At 37.0% G+C, this 19360-nt stretch overlaps 1 protein-coding gene across 1 annotated transcript in view; it reads left to right on the top strand.

Annotated features, from left to right (window-relative positions):
• Positions 1-19360, top strand: part of pex14 (peroxisomal biogenesis factor 14) — a 71646-nt gene that overhangs the window by 31744 nt on the left and 20542 nt on the right. The window contains exons 4-5 of the mRNA XM_058763114.1: positions 10660-10779; positions 15792-15877. Of these exons, the coding sequence (XP_058619097.1) occupies positions 10660-10779; positions 15792-15877 (206 nt within the window). The remainder of the gene's footprint in view (positions 1-10659; positions 10780-15791; positions 15878-19360) is intronic.

Genomic DNA, 19360 nt, shown 5'->3' with positions numbered 1-19360 from the left:
AACGTGTTGTGAGCATACATATGCATTCACTCTAAATTCAGAGCAGTTTAGGTATCAATCAATATGTGTGTTTGATGCATAACCCACCACTAGCTCTCCTATAGCACAAACCCCTTTCAGATCAGATCACCGGCCTGAGTGTGTGCTGGATAGAAATCAATCCGTACGCTGTATTTTGATCTTTTTCGAGAGATTTTTTTTAAAAGCCAGCACTGAAAATGACATTGTGATGTTTTAGTGAATCACTTTGGGGGCGGCAGTGATGGAAATCGAGAAGCACAATGTAATCTGTCTCACTTTATGGCTTATTTGAGTGTTTTGCAAGCAGGTCTTAAAACTTTAAAATCAGTCACATAAAATAACGATCACTCCGGCGCTGAAATGCATATCATTTTTTAAAATAAAATATAGTCCTTCACAAAGGTCAGATTAGTTTTATCTTGATTACATTTAAGTTTAGCAAGGTCAGCACTGTCCTTTATAACGTGATAACTCATCTGTCTCTGCATGCTATTGATAATTGTAAATCTTAGCACAGCCGTGCTTATCTGACGTGGCTTTTTTTCCTTTTAGCTCTTATTTAAAATGAAATTTGTTCTGTCGGGACTAATTAATGGTAAAGGTAGGTGGATTTGGCCTACGATGGTGCTAGTAGAGCAGTAGAGGAAAGCGAGCCTAATAGCTCCATGACCGGTGTATAGGTAACTGGAGACAAAATCCATAGTTGCCGGCTGCTGTTGTTCACATCAGTGGCCTATTATGACGTCTCAATATCTTTAGCATTTTTCTCGGTCAGTGCTTCTCGTTAGCAGTAGATCGGCTTCATTTATAATTCACAGCTGGGTTATGCAGCTTAATATGCTGTATGTTTATGATGAAATGTGGTTATTTTGAATGTGAATGTGAAATTGTATCCAGATCCAGGGATTTGCAGGATTTGAGCAATGTGCATTGTATTTGTGTTTTGTAACAAGCGTGTTTGGCGGTTCAGATGGATTTCTCAAAGGGGCCTACTGGTACATTAAGTATTAATATGCCAGTGTGCCATCATAAGTCAACCCTCCATGCCAACTGAAAGTCAGTAGTGTTCAATGTGTCCCTATAATCCACACGAACACAACATTTCATTATGCTTTCTGAAAAAGTTATTCAGTTCCCTCTCTTCAAACATACAGTATGACTAACTAACTAACAAAATAACTAAATAAATATACATTTTATTTATTTTTAATAAATATGTTCAGAGACGGTGAGTTTGGAATGAATGAATGAATATATATAAGTTAAAATTATTATTAATAACATTATTTATTAAAAAATGACAAATGAACGAATATATAAATAAACAATAAATAATTATATATACTGTGTGTGTGTGTGTGTGTGTGTGTGTGTATATATATATAATAAAATTATAGAAATACATTATTTTATTTATTTAAAAAAAAATTACAGTGGGGTCCAGAAGTCTTGGAAACACATACTTTTCTAATTACTTTTAAATTGCTATTTTTTATTATTTTATTTTATCAGCATAACAATTTGAGGAGACAATTAACATGAATTTTAATGTTTATTTCTATTTGATGCTTTAATGCTATTCAAGCTGCAAGAATTTCCCAAGTTCATGTAAATCCTGATGTTCACAGACTTTTGGACCTTAGTGTGTTTGTATTATTTATAATTCTTACATACATGTATCTGTTTTGTATCTGTGTATAATGTATATTTAGATAGACTTTGACCTCTCCGAACAGCAAAACCAGGTTGTAATGGGGAACACAGTGAACTCAGGACTATCATGGCAATGTGCCCCCAGGGTGTGTTTGAACATCAATAGATCTATAGCTGGAAGACTCGGCCTCGTGCTATTGCTATTCTAATTTGATGTTGTATTTTTTATGCGGACATTTGGAGATCTTCGAACGAGGACACTATTTCCAGGTCACTAGCCTTTTAATTACCGACCCTTGTAACCGAGAGGTTATTGATAGAACTCAAAGCACACAGCTGTTTACAACCACAGCCGACGAGTTATCATCAACGCTTCAAGTTTCATTTCTTTCGTTTCCTCTGCTCGCTCATGCAATTTTGGGTGGGACGCAGCTGCTTGCACCCCGAGGATGACTTTGCTGCGATATTGCCGCTTGTCACGTAGTTATGAAAATATGCTAAACATTGGAATAGACAACTATTCAATATCCTCTCAATGGTCGTTCCCGATGGGACGATCAGGCCATCAATCAGACGGCTTAATTAAGCCAGTATGATTTGGGAATGATTTGTGTGTAGGTACAGTTCATAACGCCTGTTGTTAAGGACGGCTTTTGGATTAAAGTCACAATGACCCTTTTGTTTTAATTGTGGATCGCAATCAGCAACCTTTTGTCAACATGCAAACGGTTTTTCGTTTTGCCTAGTCCCTCAAATGGCAGTGAAGCGCAGGCTTTAAAGTGAGCCGTCTGTAAATTTGCATGTGCTGGAAAATCGTCTTGTGTCAGCACGGAGCCATTTCTACTGAGCCTCACCTTCAACAATGTAATTATGTCACAATGTTGTATCACTCTGAAAGCAACTCGTGCAATTTGAAGGGTAGGAGGGAGACTAATCTAGAAGCAAAGTGCTGAGTAATCTTAAGCCAATTTCTCCTTATTAAATTTCTCCTGAAATTTACCATTTTCCCAGTGCCCTGCTGAGCTCACAGAAGCAATTTTAACGCGCTGCTCTGTGTGTTGTTTCTGCAGTGTTTTCCTTGCCATTCCTGGAGTTTGCTCGAAAGTTTAATTTGATTAACGTCATTCATATTGAAGCGTGCCTTAAACACTAGCCGAAATGACGGATCAGTGGTTATGAAGGTGACCTTTAATTTTCACTGTTTATGTCTAATACCTATTAATTACTGCAAGGTCATTGTAATAACTGCTAAATGCAGGCACAAATTCTTCGATAGCAATTGTTGATGTACTCGTCTTGATTATGTTTGGCATATAAGAGTTTTGTCTGTAATCCACACTGTAGTTTTTCATTAAACTTCTTGTGCTTTGCTTCGTTTTATCTTACACTGCATTTCATATGCAAATACAGCTTTTGCCACTGATAAATGCTTTACAACATTTTTTCCCAATGATGTTTTTATTACATTGTCTTGTATATGTACAGTACGCCCTCAGCCCTATCAGTAAGCCTCAAGTACCCCTTCGTCAACCCCAAACCAGAAATGTGTTCCTTTTAACTTTCATTATACTGGATATAATTTTGCATTATCTTTAATATTATTAAAGCGGCATTATTACAATGAGTCACTTTTAAACTAAAAGCAATCAATACTGCGGGTGAAAAATAGACTCATCCAGTTGCTTCCTATCAAACTGAAGCAGTATGAGGAATATAGGCTAGAAGCTGTTATTTTATAACTGCATTTAGTTTGATATTGGTTGGTTTTATAGCTTGAGACATTTGATGGGATGAAAATAGGAAAGAGCGGTGTATTGTTCTGAAGTGTGAGATGAGTAAAAGAGCACTGTTGCAGAAATTGACCTCCATCCACACAAATTGCCTAAATGCAACTATCATTATGTTTTATTTCCTTAAAAAATAAATACGTAAGGTACCTAAAATTGCATACATATAGATTTTTAAATTATCTATAAAATTAAAAAAGTCAAACTGTATGCGTGTATGTATTTATCCACATTTATTTATTGGATAGGACATATGAGAATTTATAACTACACAAGCTGTTACCAACAGAAAATACATTTTTATTACGTAATTTATTTATTTAAAAAATATATATTTTCAGCTTTTATGCCTTTATTTCTGAGAAAAAGGAAAGAGTGGATCAGGACCAGGAAAAGGCATCAAGGACTTAATTGCTTTTTTTTTAAATTGTAATGTAATTTCTGTTTATATGTTAAATAAAACAACATTAAAATCTTACCATATGATTCCTGGTTGATTATTTAGTACGAGTTATAACTCTAAGGTGGTGTTGTTGATCTGTCTGTCAAGCTTTAAGTAAATGAGAGGAGCATTATGGACATTACAAAGATCAGAGATCAGATTTCAGGTCAGGTCATCTCCCCCCAAACAAAGACACCTAAATATACATCCATCTTCATCTCTAAAGCAGTTTAATGTCATATTTATGTAAATATTTTCCAGTTTTGCTCTATATTAACGGTGAGAAATGTCAAAGCCCCCATAAAATAAAACAATACCATCTTCTGGTGGAGTGGGGAGTTAAATTGGATTCCTGCAGCAAGCAGCCATAGTGGCGGGCAGCTGATGAAGGGGAAAATAGGAAGCACTTTGATTACATGTTGCAGCGTCTTTACACAACAATCTCTCCTACACGTATTATTTACATGCCGTTATGCTCTAATCCGCGCTGAAGGATACCTCCATGATTTCCACCCTTTCTCTCTCTCCGTATTTCTGTCTCCCTCTCTTTTCAAGGGGAATGTGATTGGTCTCGGTAAGCATTCAGAGATATGTGCTAATGTTTTCTAAGCAGGTCATTTTACAGTGTAAATTGTGAATTACTGATCCCCCAGCACACCCCACATCATTACATCACTCTTTGATTGGGCTTTCCAAATGTGGGTGTGTATGTACTTATTATCTAGGCTTGCGTTAAGTGTATGCGCTGTCCTTAAACAAAGGTAGCTTAAAGAAGCTGCCTTATCGCTGTGGTGTGTACCATTTTACCCATAATTCCCAAAATTACTGTATTCAGGAAGATCTGTGAACAAGTATTTCTTTGCTTGTTTTCATACAGTTATGACTCTATCTATTTCACATAGTCTTGGATTTTGCAATTAGGTGTACACTAGAATGTGGGTTAGTAATATCAATTATCAATATCGATTCAGTCACTTTACAGAATTTTTAGTTTTCAGGTGACTGTTCGGATACTATTTCATGATATTTTTTTCCCTCATCAGTTTCATCTATTGATGTATTAAATATTTTATTAATTTATTTAAAAATATTTGTATTTAATTTTTTATTTGAATTATTTAATTATTTTATATTATTATTATTGTTGTTGTTTATAAAAAATATTAAACATTGTGATACGCCAGTGTTTAACAAATCAGTAAATTTCTAAATTCGCAGCACCGTTGCAAAATGCATTTTGTTGTAGCTTAGTTTTCATTTTATAGTATATTGAATTTGTAATCTTTTGACCCTTAAAAGCTGGTTCTTTTTAATAAATCAGCCAAAAACACTTTGATGAATCAATCTTAAATTCTTGAGTTATCATTTTGAATCTCTCTAACGACTGATTCACTGGATCACAAATCATTACTTTTGCTCATTACTGACATGGAAAAAAATGACAATTTCTTTGTGGCCATTTACACAGAAGTCATTTTTGTGCTGAAAAACGTGTTTCGCGAGCAGTGGAATGGGGAAAAATGTAAGGTCTCATTACGTAAAAAAATGCATTTTGTGTGAACGGGCAGCCCCTCACTGTCTTATGTGTTATGTGTGTGCATGACAACATGTAGTTAAGCGTACCCATATTCGCAACAGAGCATTGTTTCTAATAAATGATATTTTAATTATGAACAACATTAAATTGTGTTCTCACTCTGGGGAAATCACTAAAAATGAAGTGTGCCCTCTGATACGTCGTTATCTTAAAAAACTACGGGCTGAATTTTTCAGCTGACTGCTAGTTGGCAGCGGTACAGAATTTACTGTCCTTCATTTAGTGTCTCCAAGTTGAGTAACCAGGGATATAAAACCGTTTTCCCAACAGAGAATGGATTTTCCCTTGTCTACCAGTCCTGTCACAAACTTCACCCAGCAGCTTCCAGTAAGCCTGCATGTGGACGTCTGGTGCGACACTGGCGCTGAGTTCGGGGCCCGGATCTTTGACCTCACTAGTGTTCTTCCTGTAGTCATTTCATTATGCTTAAAGGGCCATGAGGGACACTGGTGCACTGCAGGTGTAATACCGCTCACGTCATGAAGGTGAAGAAATGGTTCATCATCCCTGATATTAATAGGAAAGAGTTTGCAAGTAAGGTGATGCGACTCACCTCTTGGACAGGAATGGCAATGACCAAGGCCTGCATAGAAGACAAAGGGGTTGATGTGGTTATAAATTACTCCACGGCGCCACCTAGGCCAGCCGCTTTTCACTTTGTCATCAGGGGAAGGCGATAAAGCAGGAAAATGACCAGAGTCCTCCTCTTTTTTTTAATACATAAATGAATACGCTATGAGAGCGGTCATTATTTAAGGCATGCAATCGTGTGAGACATGGACTTGACATGTGAAATCTCACAGAAACGCTGTCGGTGACCTCCATCTTTACGACCTTAAGTATTTTTCTTTATGTTCAATCTGGTATTATTATTATAATAATAATAAGCAATATTCACCAAGCGATTTTGTTCAAGCCTTGTTGATCTGCTGAAAAAAGAGCAGCCACCTTTAACAGTAAGCAATTTTATAATTGTCCCTGTGAGCTTGTTCTTACCCTATGAAGTTCACAAGTGCGAGAATTGGAGAACTGCACTTTATGGCTGGATGAGTCGCCTCATCACTCTTTAAAAAAAGGGTGGAGAAAAAAACATCCTGAAAATAAGAGCCCAGAAAATAGAGCCATAAATAATACAGAGAGCAATGGGTTTTCCTTTAAATAAATACCGATCAGGTTTATGTTGAAAGACAATAGAAAACGTAGCCCAGATATGCAGTTTACAGTATTTATAGCTGTAATATCGCAGTGCCACCACCGTAATTTCATGCCCCAATGAGAATGGCAAGGTCAAAGCAAATGCTTCGACTGAGCATCTGCTAATATGGTGACTCATAAACAGGCTCTGCGTGTATCAGGTGCACCAAATAATACAGTATAATGAAATACAGAATAGCTTTCCATTATTGTTCTTTTTTACGGTGTCGTCATTAGATGTAATTTATGTCTAAAAAAAAAAAATTCATCTACCGGCAGGTCGATCTGAAATGGAGGTCCGAGGGGTCATTCCACAGGTTTTGGAAACTGTAATAAATTTCATGTTTCCTTTTTGTGTCCTTTTCCTTTTATATGTAAAATTCACTCTTGTTGTCCTTCTTTTAAATTGGATCTCAAAGGTCTTTCATTTGTCGTCCCATTTTCTTTGTAATAAAGGCATCAGAGGAGACAAAACAGCTGAGTGAGTCCGAAAACCCGAAAGAAAAGCAAACGCGTTAATGAATTTGCATGCATCTTATTCGGATGCACGCCGGACCCCTTTGTAGTTGCGCGGGGGGGTGCTATTTAAGAATTCAAATGACGTTACGAATATGTACATATTTGTTCATTACGTCCTTAGAAAACGACCCCCTCATTCTGAGGTGAACTCACGAAAACGTGAACTTCCTGAGAGCGTCTTTACGGCGAGGTGAGTGGGAGGAAATGAGAGGGGGGCCTCCAAGTCTCATTCAATAGTCTGCCACCATGCAGTCTGGTGTGGTCAGATGAATAGGGAGTCCAGGGACACATTATTGCTTATTGGACAGTACAGGCTGACTGCACCAGCTCAGCACATGGCCATGGCTGCTTCCTGGCACTTTGAATGCCATGCAAGACAGGATGACCAATATTTGCCTTAAATTATTCAACATTTTTCAGGGCCATTTCAACCTCCACAGAACCTGCCCTCCTTTTAACTTTGACCTCAACCTAGAGATTTCTGCAAGAGAGGTAAAGTCAGCTACATGGGTGGTATAAATTTTGTTAATGTCGTTCTTGACAAGTAAGGGAGAATATGGTTATATGTAGAGAGATCTGTGTCATAAATTCTGGATGTTAACATTTTGCTGCTGTGGAAGAGGAAACTTTGTATGATTTAGAGCTGTGTTTTTTTTTTTTATGAGGTGGTGTTTAGAAGAAATCTTTTATACTCACCAAAAATACAAAAAATTTTGTTACAATTTAACAGTTTTCTATTATATTGATTTTTACATTTTATTTATTTCTGTGATGGCAAAACTACATTTTCAGCAGCCATTACTCCGGTTTTAGTGTCACATGATCCTTCAGAAATCATTCTAATATGCCTTTTTTGTAATCAACTTTTTATTGTCTTTCAAATATAAGTAAAAGAGCATCATTAGAACAAACAATCAAGTATGGAGGAATAACAGACATAAAAATAATTCTACAGTCAAAGAAAACCAAGAAATAAAAATAAGAAAAAAATAAAACAATTAAATTAAAAAATAATAAATATAAATGTTAATTAAAAATAAATAAAAACTAATATGCATATGATTTGATGATCAGTCATGTTTTATAAAGGCCACGTTTTTGGTTGTAGCCACTAATTATTTTTATTATGGATATAAACAGATATGATTTGTCATAATATACATTATTTATTTTTTTTTTTTACTCTGGACAACAATCTATATTTGCTCGGTCCCCACTACATTCCCCAATGATATCTTTGTGTCATAATGAAATGTATTTGTTTGTTTTTTTTATTAAACATGAACTTTTCTTTAAAAATAAGTTTTTTACATGATTAATTGCTGTAATTAAACTCTCACACAGTTATAAATTGAAACTTTTACTGGAAATTCATGAAACGCAGCAATAAAGTGGTGCGATAAACCATGCATCCCTACCTCTGCTGCGTTTGTGTGCTCCTGTATTGTTTTGCATTGTTAGTGTGGCTCTATGAAGTGTGACTGTGATTTCATACCCAGCAGACAGCAGACAGGGCTGAACAGGCTCAGACTCTGTTCTCTGCCAAGCTCCCAGCTCTCTGCTCTATTTAAGCACATGTGGCACTGGCATTTGCCACATTTATGATGTGTGTATTACAGCGCAAAAACAGCTTGCTGTCTGCTCTTTAAACAGCTCAATTTGGAGCAAAGCTCAGCCTTTTGGCTCTCTGGCAGGCAGCCGTGCCGTATGAAAGCATGTGGAATAGAGTAGCGCAATGCCCAAGGGGATATCTCCAGTAAACAGAGCAAGAGCGCGCGCGAGAGAGACTAAATACGCAATGACAGACGTGACACACTCCAGTCTACTGTGGACAAACAAAGGTCAGAGGGAGTGTGTGTGTGTGTTGCAGGATACAGTAGATTTATTAAATTGATATGTGTAACTTACAGTTTAATAGAATCTGGAGCCTTTTTAAACCATTGGCTCTAAATGGAGATGTTAAAGCATTTGGGTTTTATGTGCCAATTGTAGAGGAAGCCCATAATGTTTTCCCGCTTTTATGTCTTCATTAAATGTCAAAGCACAAGTACATTTGACTAACAGGCTTTTTCCGCCTCTGTCTTTCTTTTCCCAGTATTTCTCTGGGCTCTTGTTGCCATCTACTCCATCGGCGCTCTGTTTAGGCCCGCATAGAGTCGCTTAATCAAGACAAGACGCAGACCAATGACTGCGTGCAGTGTTGGAAATAAACCAGCTTTTTTTTCCACAAAAGGAAATATTAATATTAGATTTTATTTTTTTTTTCCCTCTCCTGTCATTTTCCATCAGGGACCTCTATGCAATTTAATCACCACTAAAATCATTAAAAAAGATCTGAAGATTAAATTATATTGGCATTTGCAAAATTATGTAATACATTTACATTACAATGAAGAAATTAAAATAATGCATTTTATCTGTCTGGGGTTCCGCTGAGCTCTACCTGGGGAAATATAGCGGCAGGAAATGGACAGGCTCTGTTCTTGAGATCTAACTGTAATGGAGAAGAGCTCAGAGCTTTGGACCTCCAGAGCTGCTTCTCCTGGTATATATCTGCCGTCTATAGTGCTATTAACCTAGTTTAGCGAGAGTTTTAACATTTAGATCTATTTGCAGGTTCCAAAGGACTGTCAAGGACACACTTCCACTTACTATCACCACTCTTTCCTCTCAGATTACACTGAGTTTTCAGACACTTTCATTTGGGAGAATTGTGCCTTCAGTCTTGTGAGTGACAAGGCACTGATTCTTGAGTTCTTACTCAGAGATGAAAGGTTGGAAGTGGAACAATTTAATTTTGGAACAATCTGTTCAGGTTTCACCATTTTTATCTACAGTTTTCTACTACGAATAAAGTGCCTTTGCCTATCACTCAATATCAATCAACACTGTCAGATACAAAAGTAATGTCAAGTATGCATTACAAATTATATAGTAGCTAGACTTCTTAAAATGAGGAAGTAGTCTAATTTTCTAAAAATACCGAACTGTTTCTTTACAGCTTGTGTTAATAAGTGACAACAAATACTGTATATGCACAATTGCTTGATATATAAAATATATAAATTACATTACAATAATACACCAGTGGCAGAGAGAATCTGTTAATCATTAACACAAGTTAACATCAGATATTTCTGTGATAGAAGATGAGAAGCATTTTTTGTATGATTGCTCTTAGTATGTGGATTTGCATAAGAAATATTTGGGTGACCTTGTTCATGTTGGTGATGTTTGTATTGATGTGTCAAGTGTTTGTGATTTTGGGTATGCATGGAGTTTGGCATAGTATATATACCATGGAATGAAGAAAAGACTATCTGCCATGTCATTATGATTTTGTGGAACTAAGGGCCGAGAGGCCATATATTCCTGAAATAATTAAAAAAATATATTTTTTGATAAATATGTTGATGTGTTTAATATCACACCTTCTCTCCATGTAGGTCTGACTGATGAGGAGGTCGATCTAGCCATCCAGCGGTCCGGTAGTACAGAGGAACCGCTGACTGTAGCTGTTCCCGTACCCACGCACATCGCTCACCCTGTTCCACTTGGCCCATACAGTGAGTATTACCACAGTAGCTTTTACTAGGATAGGGGGTCTACCCTATAACCCTTCCACTCGCCCACCCGCTGTATGTTTTTGCAGCCCATGTGCTCCTTAAACGTGACTCTAGTCTAGTCTAGTAGATTTTCTCTACCAAATGGTGCGTGACTATATTAAATGAGTCCTCCAATATCCTCTGTGCTCCCGTAATCTTGTTTAAACCTTCGCCCATACATCAATTCAAAACAGGCCAACTGTGTGGAATACCTTGGAATATCGTGCTGATATTTTTATAAGCGTCCGAACATAACTATTATCTTAGACGAGTGGTTTTCAAAGGAAATGAGTGGCATAGAGCATCCAATTTGCGTTGGCACATAATTAATTCTGGCACGGCCTTGCGATATGATGTCCGCACCGTTACGACGATCTCTGGTTGGTTGGCCCACCGAGGGCCTTTCTGCAGCCTGTATCTTTATTACCTCCGTGGGTTATGAGCTCCAGGCCGGCCGCTGATTTACCAATCCTGAATGAAGTTCGCATAATGCTTAACCTGTATGACAATGATTCCAGATGTATTCCACCCTCATTTATTGCCACCCTGTCCTTGACTCCCCGCCATCTCATGTTTTGTAATGAAAGCGATGTTGATGGGATGGCCATGTAGTTAGGCTTCAGCCCTACTAGAGTGGGGGGTTTTATATCAAAACGGCTATGAGAGAATGGCATAATGAGGGGAGAGTGAGGAGATCTTCGCAGGGGTCAGGTTGGAAAGAGGGGGTCCCTCTCTTTGATGTCCTTGTTATGGGGACGATGCGTCTGGACCTGCATCCATCTCTGTCGGAGTAATGGATACTCTGATCTCTATTTTCAAGCAGCAGAAGGACAGTAGGGCCTTTTCTGAACCCAATAAATTTGAACGGAGATTGGAAAAAAGGAGAATGGAGGCCATGCTCACACCTTAAGTGACCAAATAAAAAGCAGGAGTAGAAAGTGGAGGTGGAGGGGCTACCCATGTGGAAGAAGGACCTCCGTTTGGACCTCGAGTTGAAGTAGGAGATCAGTCGGGGCCGCCGGCTAAGCTCAAGGACTCTGAAATCACCCAAGCTGCCATCATGCGTGTCCTGCACGCCATGCTCCCGCAAGGACACTTCAGTTAATGTGCTGTTTACCATTGATACAAAAAGCTATGTTGTCAGAAGTTCTTAAAATGGAAGTTTTAGGAAGTTGCAGGTTTGCTGATGTTTTTGATGTACTTTCTGGTGTAGAATGTCACCTTCATTCAGCAGAACTGAGCTTCAGTCTTCAGACAGGTTTGATCCTGTGAGTGACAAGGAACTGATTCTTGAGTATTTCTTAAGGCCGGGACAACACCAAGTTGACTTCAAAGAACTAGCTTCGACAAAACCTGACAGTGTTGTTGCCTTGCGTTGGCAGCAGCGTCTGGACCGAAAAGCTGTACTTGAACACACTGTTCAGACTACAGTGGACTGCAAACTAACGTGTGTTCTGCACCTGCGTGAGAGGAATTAGCTGTCTATATCAGCAGCTACCAATAGTATATATTCGTCATTTAAAAGGAGGAACCGAAACAAGGATAACAAGATAAATGCAGATATACAAAATGTAAACAAGGCAACGCTTGCTTACCATTTATGTTGATTACTTTCTCCATTTTAAGCAGCTCATGTTGTTACGAAAATATTTGCATATACTTGCTCGTTTTCATCACTTTTGCTTTAATTCTCAGACACTGACTCATTCGCTAATCTGAACATCCAATCAGAGTTCTCACTTTCCCTGACGGCCCCGATGCCGATTCAACATGTTGAATCAAGATGAGCCTGACGAGAACCGATGTGTGTAACACGCCAAACAAACTAGCCCGACAGACGCTCGCCAATGGCCTGACGTTGCTCGACCGTCGGCTTGATGTGTCCCAGGCTTTAGCAGATGAAAGGTTAAAAGTGTAAAAATAAAAGTTAATTTAAATCTGAACTAGGGGTGGGTGATATACCGATCGACACTATTAACCGGTAGAGATTTTTGACACTCGTCTCTATCGCGGTTACACGTGATGTTGCTGTGCTACATGGTCATGAAAACTTATCGTTTGCACGCGTTTTTAAGGATTGCAGTTTAAAAACAAGTGATTTTAAGCCGTTGAAACACAATCTGCAGCAAAAGAGAACCTATTTCACTATATTCGTGAGCGGAGGCGGAGTTATTTTTGCCGCTTTATTGGCCTTGATCAGTTTAAACACTTGTATGTGTCAAACAGCCTGTCTTTCCAAGTATCTTTGTAAACACAGTAATTTAGGTCTTATGTAAAAGCAAACAGCTGAGAAAGTAAACACATGATTAAAAGTATATTGGATCTGGGCAGCTCTTAAAGTGACGGCAGTCTAATATTTATGCTGTCTGTCATTCTTGTTAATCAAACAACAAAAGAGAGGAAATAGTAGGCAAGTATTAGTTGTTTTGTGATATTGACACTGGTGACAAGAATTATTACATTTCTATGGTATCAAAAATTGAGATATCATAAAGACCTTATTTAAAGCAAAAATAATAATGTTGTGATATATATCGTTACTGTGAAATAAAATTACTCATGCATGTATCGTGCTATAAGATTCTGGTCATGTCGCCCACCCCTAATCTGAATTATTTTGGAATAATCTGTTCTCTTCTATATGACTGCTTAAAATTAGGAAAAATATCTAAAACTACTAAACAATTTCCTTACAATTTGTGTAAAACTGTATATATGAAATTATATAAACTTTATTTTTTATTTTAATAACTGTATTTTCTGCTGTACATTATTTTAATCAAGACTTAAAACATGGTGTAGGAGTAGCACAAGATAATTTAATACAAGAGAAAACAAAATGATACATTTGTGTAAAGAAAAGTATAGTGATCTAGTGTAAAATCTGCTACTTGAAAAACTAATGGCAGGTAAAATTAAGGGACATATTTTGTTACATGTCTCAAGAATCAGTGCCATATTTTATTTGGGTCTCTCTAATAGACCTCTAATATAATTAATCAGATAAAAACTGCTTGTTCAGTTACGCATAAAAGAAATGAAAAAGTACCATTGCTTTGCTAGTCTATTAGGGAGCCTGTCTATTTGTATTCAGTAGAGCAGATTCAAACAAATTACAGTAACACACCTGTTCCACAGACCTCGCTATGTTACAAAATGGAGCATTTTGTATCTGACATGTTGACCTGCCAGAGCCAGGCTTGCTTTAATTACTTCTCTGTTTGGTGTGCCGTTAAACATTTGCATGATAATTTCTACCTCCTTTCTGTTGGCTGAGCCTTGCCAGATTGCCTCAGCATGAATTGAAACGGCTGCTCTTGCTATCAGAAGCTGTTTAAAGCCTAACTTAAACTGAAGTGTATCAGGTTTTTTCACTCTCTCATGTCCAGGTTTAATATGCCAGCTATAAGTAAGCCATTATTAAGTTGTTTCTCTGAAAAGGCACTTTTAGAACATTGCTTGCTTGTTTGAGGTTCCTGACCAGCCTGACACATTGGCTCAACCAATGGTGTGAGTTTGGGGCGGGACTATCTGTTTTGCCAACCAATGACTGTGTTTTTTGCCTAAAACCTAATTGTTCTTTTTCTGATATTAAAGTGGTTGAGCATTTGATTTTTAATTATCATACTGCTCCAAATGTTGACGTGTTAAATCTGCACTGAATTGTTGTTTTTTTTCAGCTTTTTTGCCTTCTTCCAGGTCAACTGTCTCTCTCTGAGAATGAGTGCGAGGGGTGAGGAGGGACTTTGATGTGGTCTTTCATTTCCTGATAGTACTCGTTGTTCTTATGCGACATTCACACCCCATCTCACCGCTAGTGAGCTCTTGTGCAATGTCTGAGCAGAAACCGTACGAATGATCTTTTAAACGATTCTCATTTCCATTTCTTCAAGATCACGATTACCCTTAACAGAGAGATTTTTCCCCTAAAATATTGTAAGCGGGAGTTTCCGTTATTCGCAGTCATAGATGATGAAATTTCTCATTTTCTCTTTTACAGTAATGCGGTACTTAATCTAAAAGTTCAGATCTAGTTTGCACTTCCATAGCTATGTGTAATCAGAATTCATATTTTTTTCTTTCCCCTTTCCTTCTAGGAACAAGAGCACCAATTCATATATACTTATTTAGACTATAAACTTTAGTCATTGTAGACACTTTTTTTTTTTAAACAGTAGTTTGACGTGAATAAAAAAAAAAGCTGTAAAGGGGTAAAAGTACAAGCAGTATGTGTTGCAGTCACAGAGTCCCAAAATGTTTACAGTCAGTGCTTTCTATTTTTTGTCTTGTGGAGATTTAGATTTATAATATAATACAAAAATTGTAATATACATATTTACAATTGTAATAAAATATTTACAATTGTAATAAAATATTTAATTTTATAATATTTAATATTCACCCATGATCAGTGAAAAATCTGTTTCTTTTAGTATTTTTTTTTTAGATCATCCATTTTGACCAAACACTTGCAAGAGCATAAGATTAAAAAGTTTAATATAAGTAAAATATAGTATAACTTAGTAAAGTTGTTTTCACTATTTTTCTATAATTTATATGCTGCAGTGTTTACCTACATATATTATATTTTTGCTAAAGCTTTTTTAATATATATTTTTTAAAAATGAGGGGTCTTCTGTGAATAATTTTGAGTGATGATGCAAACAAACCACTGAATCAGTGTTTTGAATTGATTCATTAAAATGGACACTTTGTAGTGATTCGCAGAAATGATCTGAGTTACCAGCACCATCTTAAGCAAAAGATTCATACAGGAATGATTTTATGAGCGAATTGCACAAAAATTCTGCTTGATTTTCAGAATTAGGACATTGGATATACTGTATTTCTGTACACCACAGTTTTGTTTTGTTCATGTCAAATTAAATATGGCATCTACCAGAAGCCCACAACAGCTTTTCCCAGGGTTGGACTAATAGATGGGCTTGTTGTATTTGTGTGTGTCTCTGCAGGTCCCTCAGGTTACAGATGGAGAGACTACAGTGCCCTGGCTGTCATCTTGGCAGGAATGGCCTTTGGCTTCCATCATCTCTACCGGGTATGTGTCTAAGTGTCACCAATAGCCTATTTCTCAAAATGTGTTTATTATTCTGAGAACTGAGCATTTCCCAGCATTTCTACTTTTGTGTGTGTTTTCTACATGTCACGTAAATCACTGTGGTTACAGTCCAACGTCATCGGAATGAGCTCATCTCCACACCTAAATCTTTCTTTGTTTTCCCTTTCGGAAAAACCCAGATGCAGTACTCTCACTGCTTTCCAGCACCATCACAACACTATTTTGTATGTGAGCACGGATGGGTGCGTGGGCCCTCAGGCCCCGTCGAGTAAGGGAGAGACCCCGTTTCTCGGTCACAGTAAACCCACACTGCCCATAGGAGCATGTGGACGACATTACTGTGTTTAATAAGAGAAAGAAAATGGAGCGGTGGCCTTTAAGAGAGCATTTACTATGACATTGTATGGAACTCCCATGATGTCATGTTTAGCTTCCTAAGCTTCCGTCTGCACTCGGCTACTTCAGTCAGTCAGCACACGCGATCCATAAAGCCAGTCACCATCTCCAGTAGCCCACATGACTGCTCTTACTAATGTAGTGAGCCAAACTTATGTCATTTTAACAGAAAAAGTCACATTTTCCTTTGACACGAGTCTGTGTTTTACAACCCGAAACTGTAGCTTGTTCAGTACTTAAAGTGATGTTTTGAGAATGTGACTTCAAATCTCATTTTTAACAGCTTTCATTTTCACTCATTCTTTTTACTAGTGCTTGCTCAGGACACCATTACTGTGGCTATTGCTGTTTCATATCATTATTTGAACAAACCCCTAAATCTAGTTAGGTTTGCTTAAATAGTAATACTAACACACCAAGTAATAAACATATACACACACACACACACACACACACACACACACACACACACACATATATATATATATATATATATATATATACACCAAGTATTAAACTTGCAGTTTACTAGCACATAACTCATGCTCAAATAAATATACACTATAAGACAAATTGAAAAGATTTTTAATGTTTTTTAAAGAATTCTCTTCTGCTTACCAAGCCTGAATTTATTTGAGCCAAAATACAGCAAAAGCAGTAATATTGTGAAATAATTTTGCAATTTAAAATAACTGCTTTCTATTTGAATATATTTTCAAATGTAATTTATTCCTGTGATTTCAAAACTAAATTTTTAGCACCATTACTCCAGTCACATGATCCTTCAGAAATCATTCTAATCTGATTTGCTGCTTTATTATTATTATGTTGAAATACAACATGAAGAACAACATTTATTCCTATTCATGAAAGAATCCTGAGAAAAATGTACTTAACTGTGCTAAATATTGATGATAATAATAATAAATGTTTCTTGAAAAGCAAATCAGCATATTAGAATAATTTCTGCAGGATCATGTGACACTGAAGACTGGGGTAATGCTGAAAATTTAGCTTTGATCACAGGAATAAATTACATTTTAATATATATTCAAATAGAAAGCAGTTATTTTAAATAGTACACATTTCACAATATTACTGCTTTTGCTGTATTTTGGATCAAGTAAATGCAGGCTTAGTAAGCAGAAGATAATTCTTTAAAAAACATTAAAAATCTTACTGTTCAATTTTTTGACTGGTAGTGTAGATATAAATATAATAAATAATAAATACATTTTTTTTTTTTTTTTTTTTTTAAATAAGACATATTAGATTGATCATAAGTGACAGTAAAGACTGTGATGTTGTTATAAAAAAATAATAAAATAAAAAAAGCATTGTTCTTTGGAACTTTCTGTTAATTAAAAGAATACTGGGGGGGGGGGTAGTATTTTGAATATACTGCCATTCAAAACCCTAAACTTTTGAATGGTAGTATATTACCCATGAACCATGAGTTAATTTACTAAAAGATTATATATAAGACTTTTGCCTGGCAGACAAAAAAATGGGCAAAAAATAGACATGATTAGTGATGACAATATAATAGAGACTTTTCTGTGGTTTCTTTGACTAAAAATGTTCTAGCAGCATACAAAAAACACTTTAGCGACCAATAGTGATGCCTTGGCAGCTGTTCGCAATACTCTTAGCATTATTAAATAGATTTTTGTGCAGGCAAGAAATTGCAAAAATATAACTCTGTAACTCTCTTGCTCGCTCGTTTCTCACTTCCATTCTCTGTGTCTCTCGCTCACACACAAACAGTTGGTGGTTCTCCAGTCCCCCGCGTGCGTCTCTGCTGTTCGGAGGATCTGTGCCCATGGCTGGAGGGGCTGTTCCCTGGTGCGCGAGCTCTCACTGCTGTCATGTCAGAGGAACGGCTCACCAGTGCCACCATATGCCCTGGCCTCCTCCTCCACTTTATTTATGCTATAGAGCACATTGTAAACAGCGCTCACAGCAGCTCTCTTATTAACTACCCTGGTGTTGACACTCATTCTGATTTTTTCAACTTAAAAGTGTTTATTACTTATGCCGGTGTCAACAACGGTTGCGCCGCTGTGAAAACCTGTTAAGGCCAACTGTTTTCCAGACGGAGAGCCTGCACACGCACATTACGCTTTACAGCACCCAGCTATTCACCAAATGCCATGTTAATCTCCCCGTCTATGTGCTTTGTTTGTTTGTCTGGGGAAACGAATCGACGCGTGCGCTTGGAAATAAAACAGCGATGGCATGAGAACCGGCAGCTAGTGGAAGCGCTAGCCGTCTGACCTTTGCCGCTTATTCTCAGTGTTTGGAGATGTTGTTCTACAAGGCTTAAACTCTGACAAGCAATTGTCCTCAGAAGGTGACATGTTCAAATGGAGAAGCCAGCCTGTGGGCTAAAAGACTTAATGATGTTGAACCCAGAGTCATGCCCCGATGCTTAATTCTTGGCCTCTGTGTCAGCCATTGAGGCAAATTGCTCTGGATGAAGTGAGAAAACCACAAGACTTTTGAGAGGGATTAAAAAAACAAAAGGTCTTGTTTTTTTCAGCATGAATGCAGGCCTATTAATCATAATTCATATAATGATGTTTTATCTGCTGTTGCCAAACACAATACTGAACTTGATACTGTGAAATCAAACACAAACACTAGTATTGTTTGGATTTTTCCCTATGCTATAATATTTAATAAAACATTCTGTCTTTATCTAGCCTCTCTTTATCTAGCCTCACTTGTCGGTTTAGTTCTTCGTTTTAGGGAAATGTTTAGTTTAATGGTGACACTGTTATATAAATTAGGCTGTATTCTAATATTCTTTCTTAAAATTTGTAGTTGTGTATTATGTAATTTGCTCAAGATTGTCAAAATATTGACCCTGATAAAATGTAAGATATACAGTACTGTTATTGTTTTTTTTAAGAAATTAATTCTTTAAGCATGGAAATTGATCAAGAATGAAAGTAAAGGCGTTTATGATGTTATAAGAGTTTTAATTAAATGCTGTTCTTTTTTATTTTCTATTCAGCAAAAATCATGAAACGGTTAGCGTTTTTCACAAAAATATTAAGCAGC

This window comes from Onychostoma macrolepis, chromosome 23 (genome assembly GCF_012432095.1).
Source record: "Onychostoma macrolepis isolate SWU-2019 chromosome 23, ASM1243209v1, whole genome shotgun sequence".
Lineage (NCBI taxonomy): Eukaryota > Metazoa > Chordata > Actinopteri > Cypriniformes > Cyprinidae > Onychostoma > Onychostoma macrolepis.
Note: the sequence above shows the minus strand (reverse complement) of the source record. Positions and strands in the feature narration are given on the sequence as shown.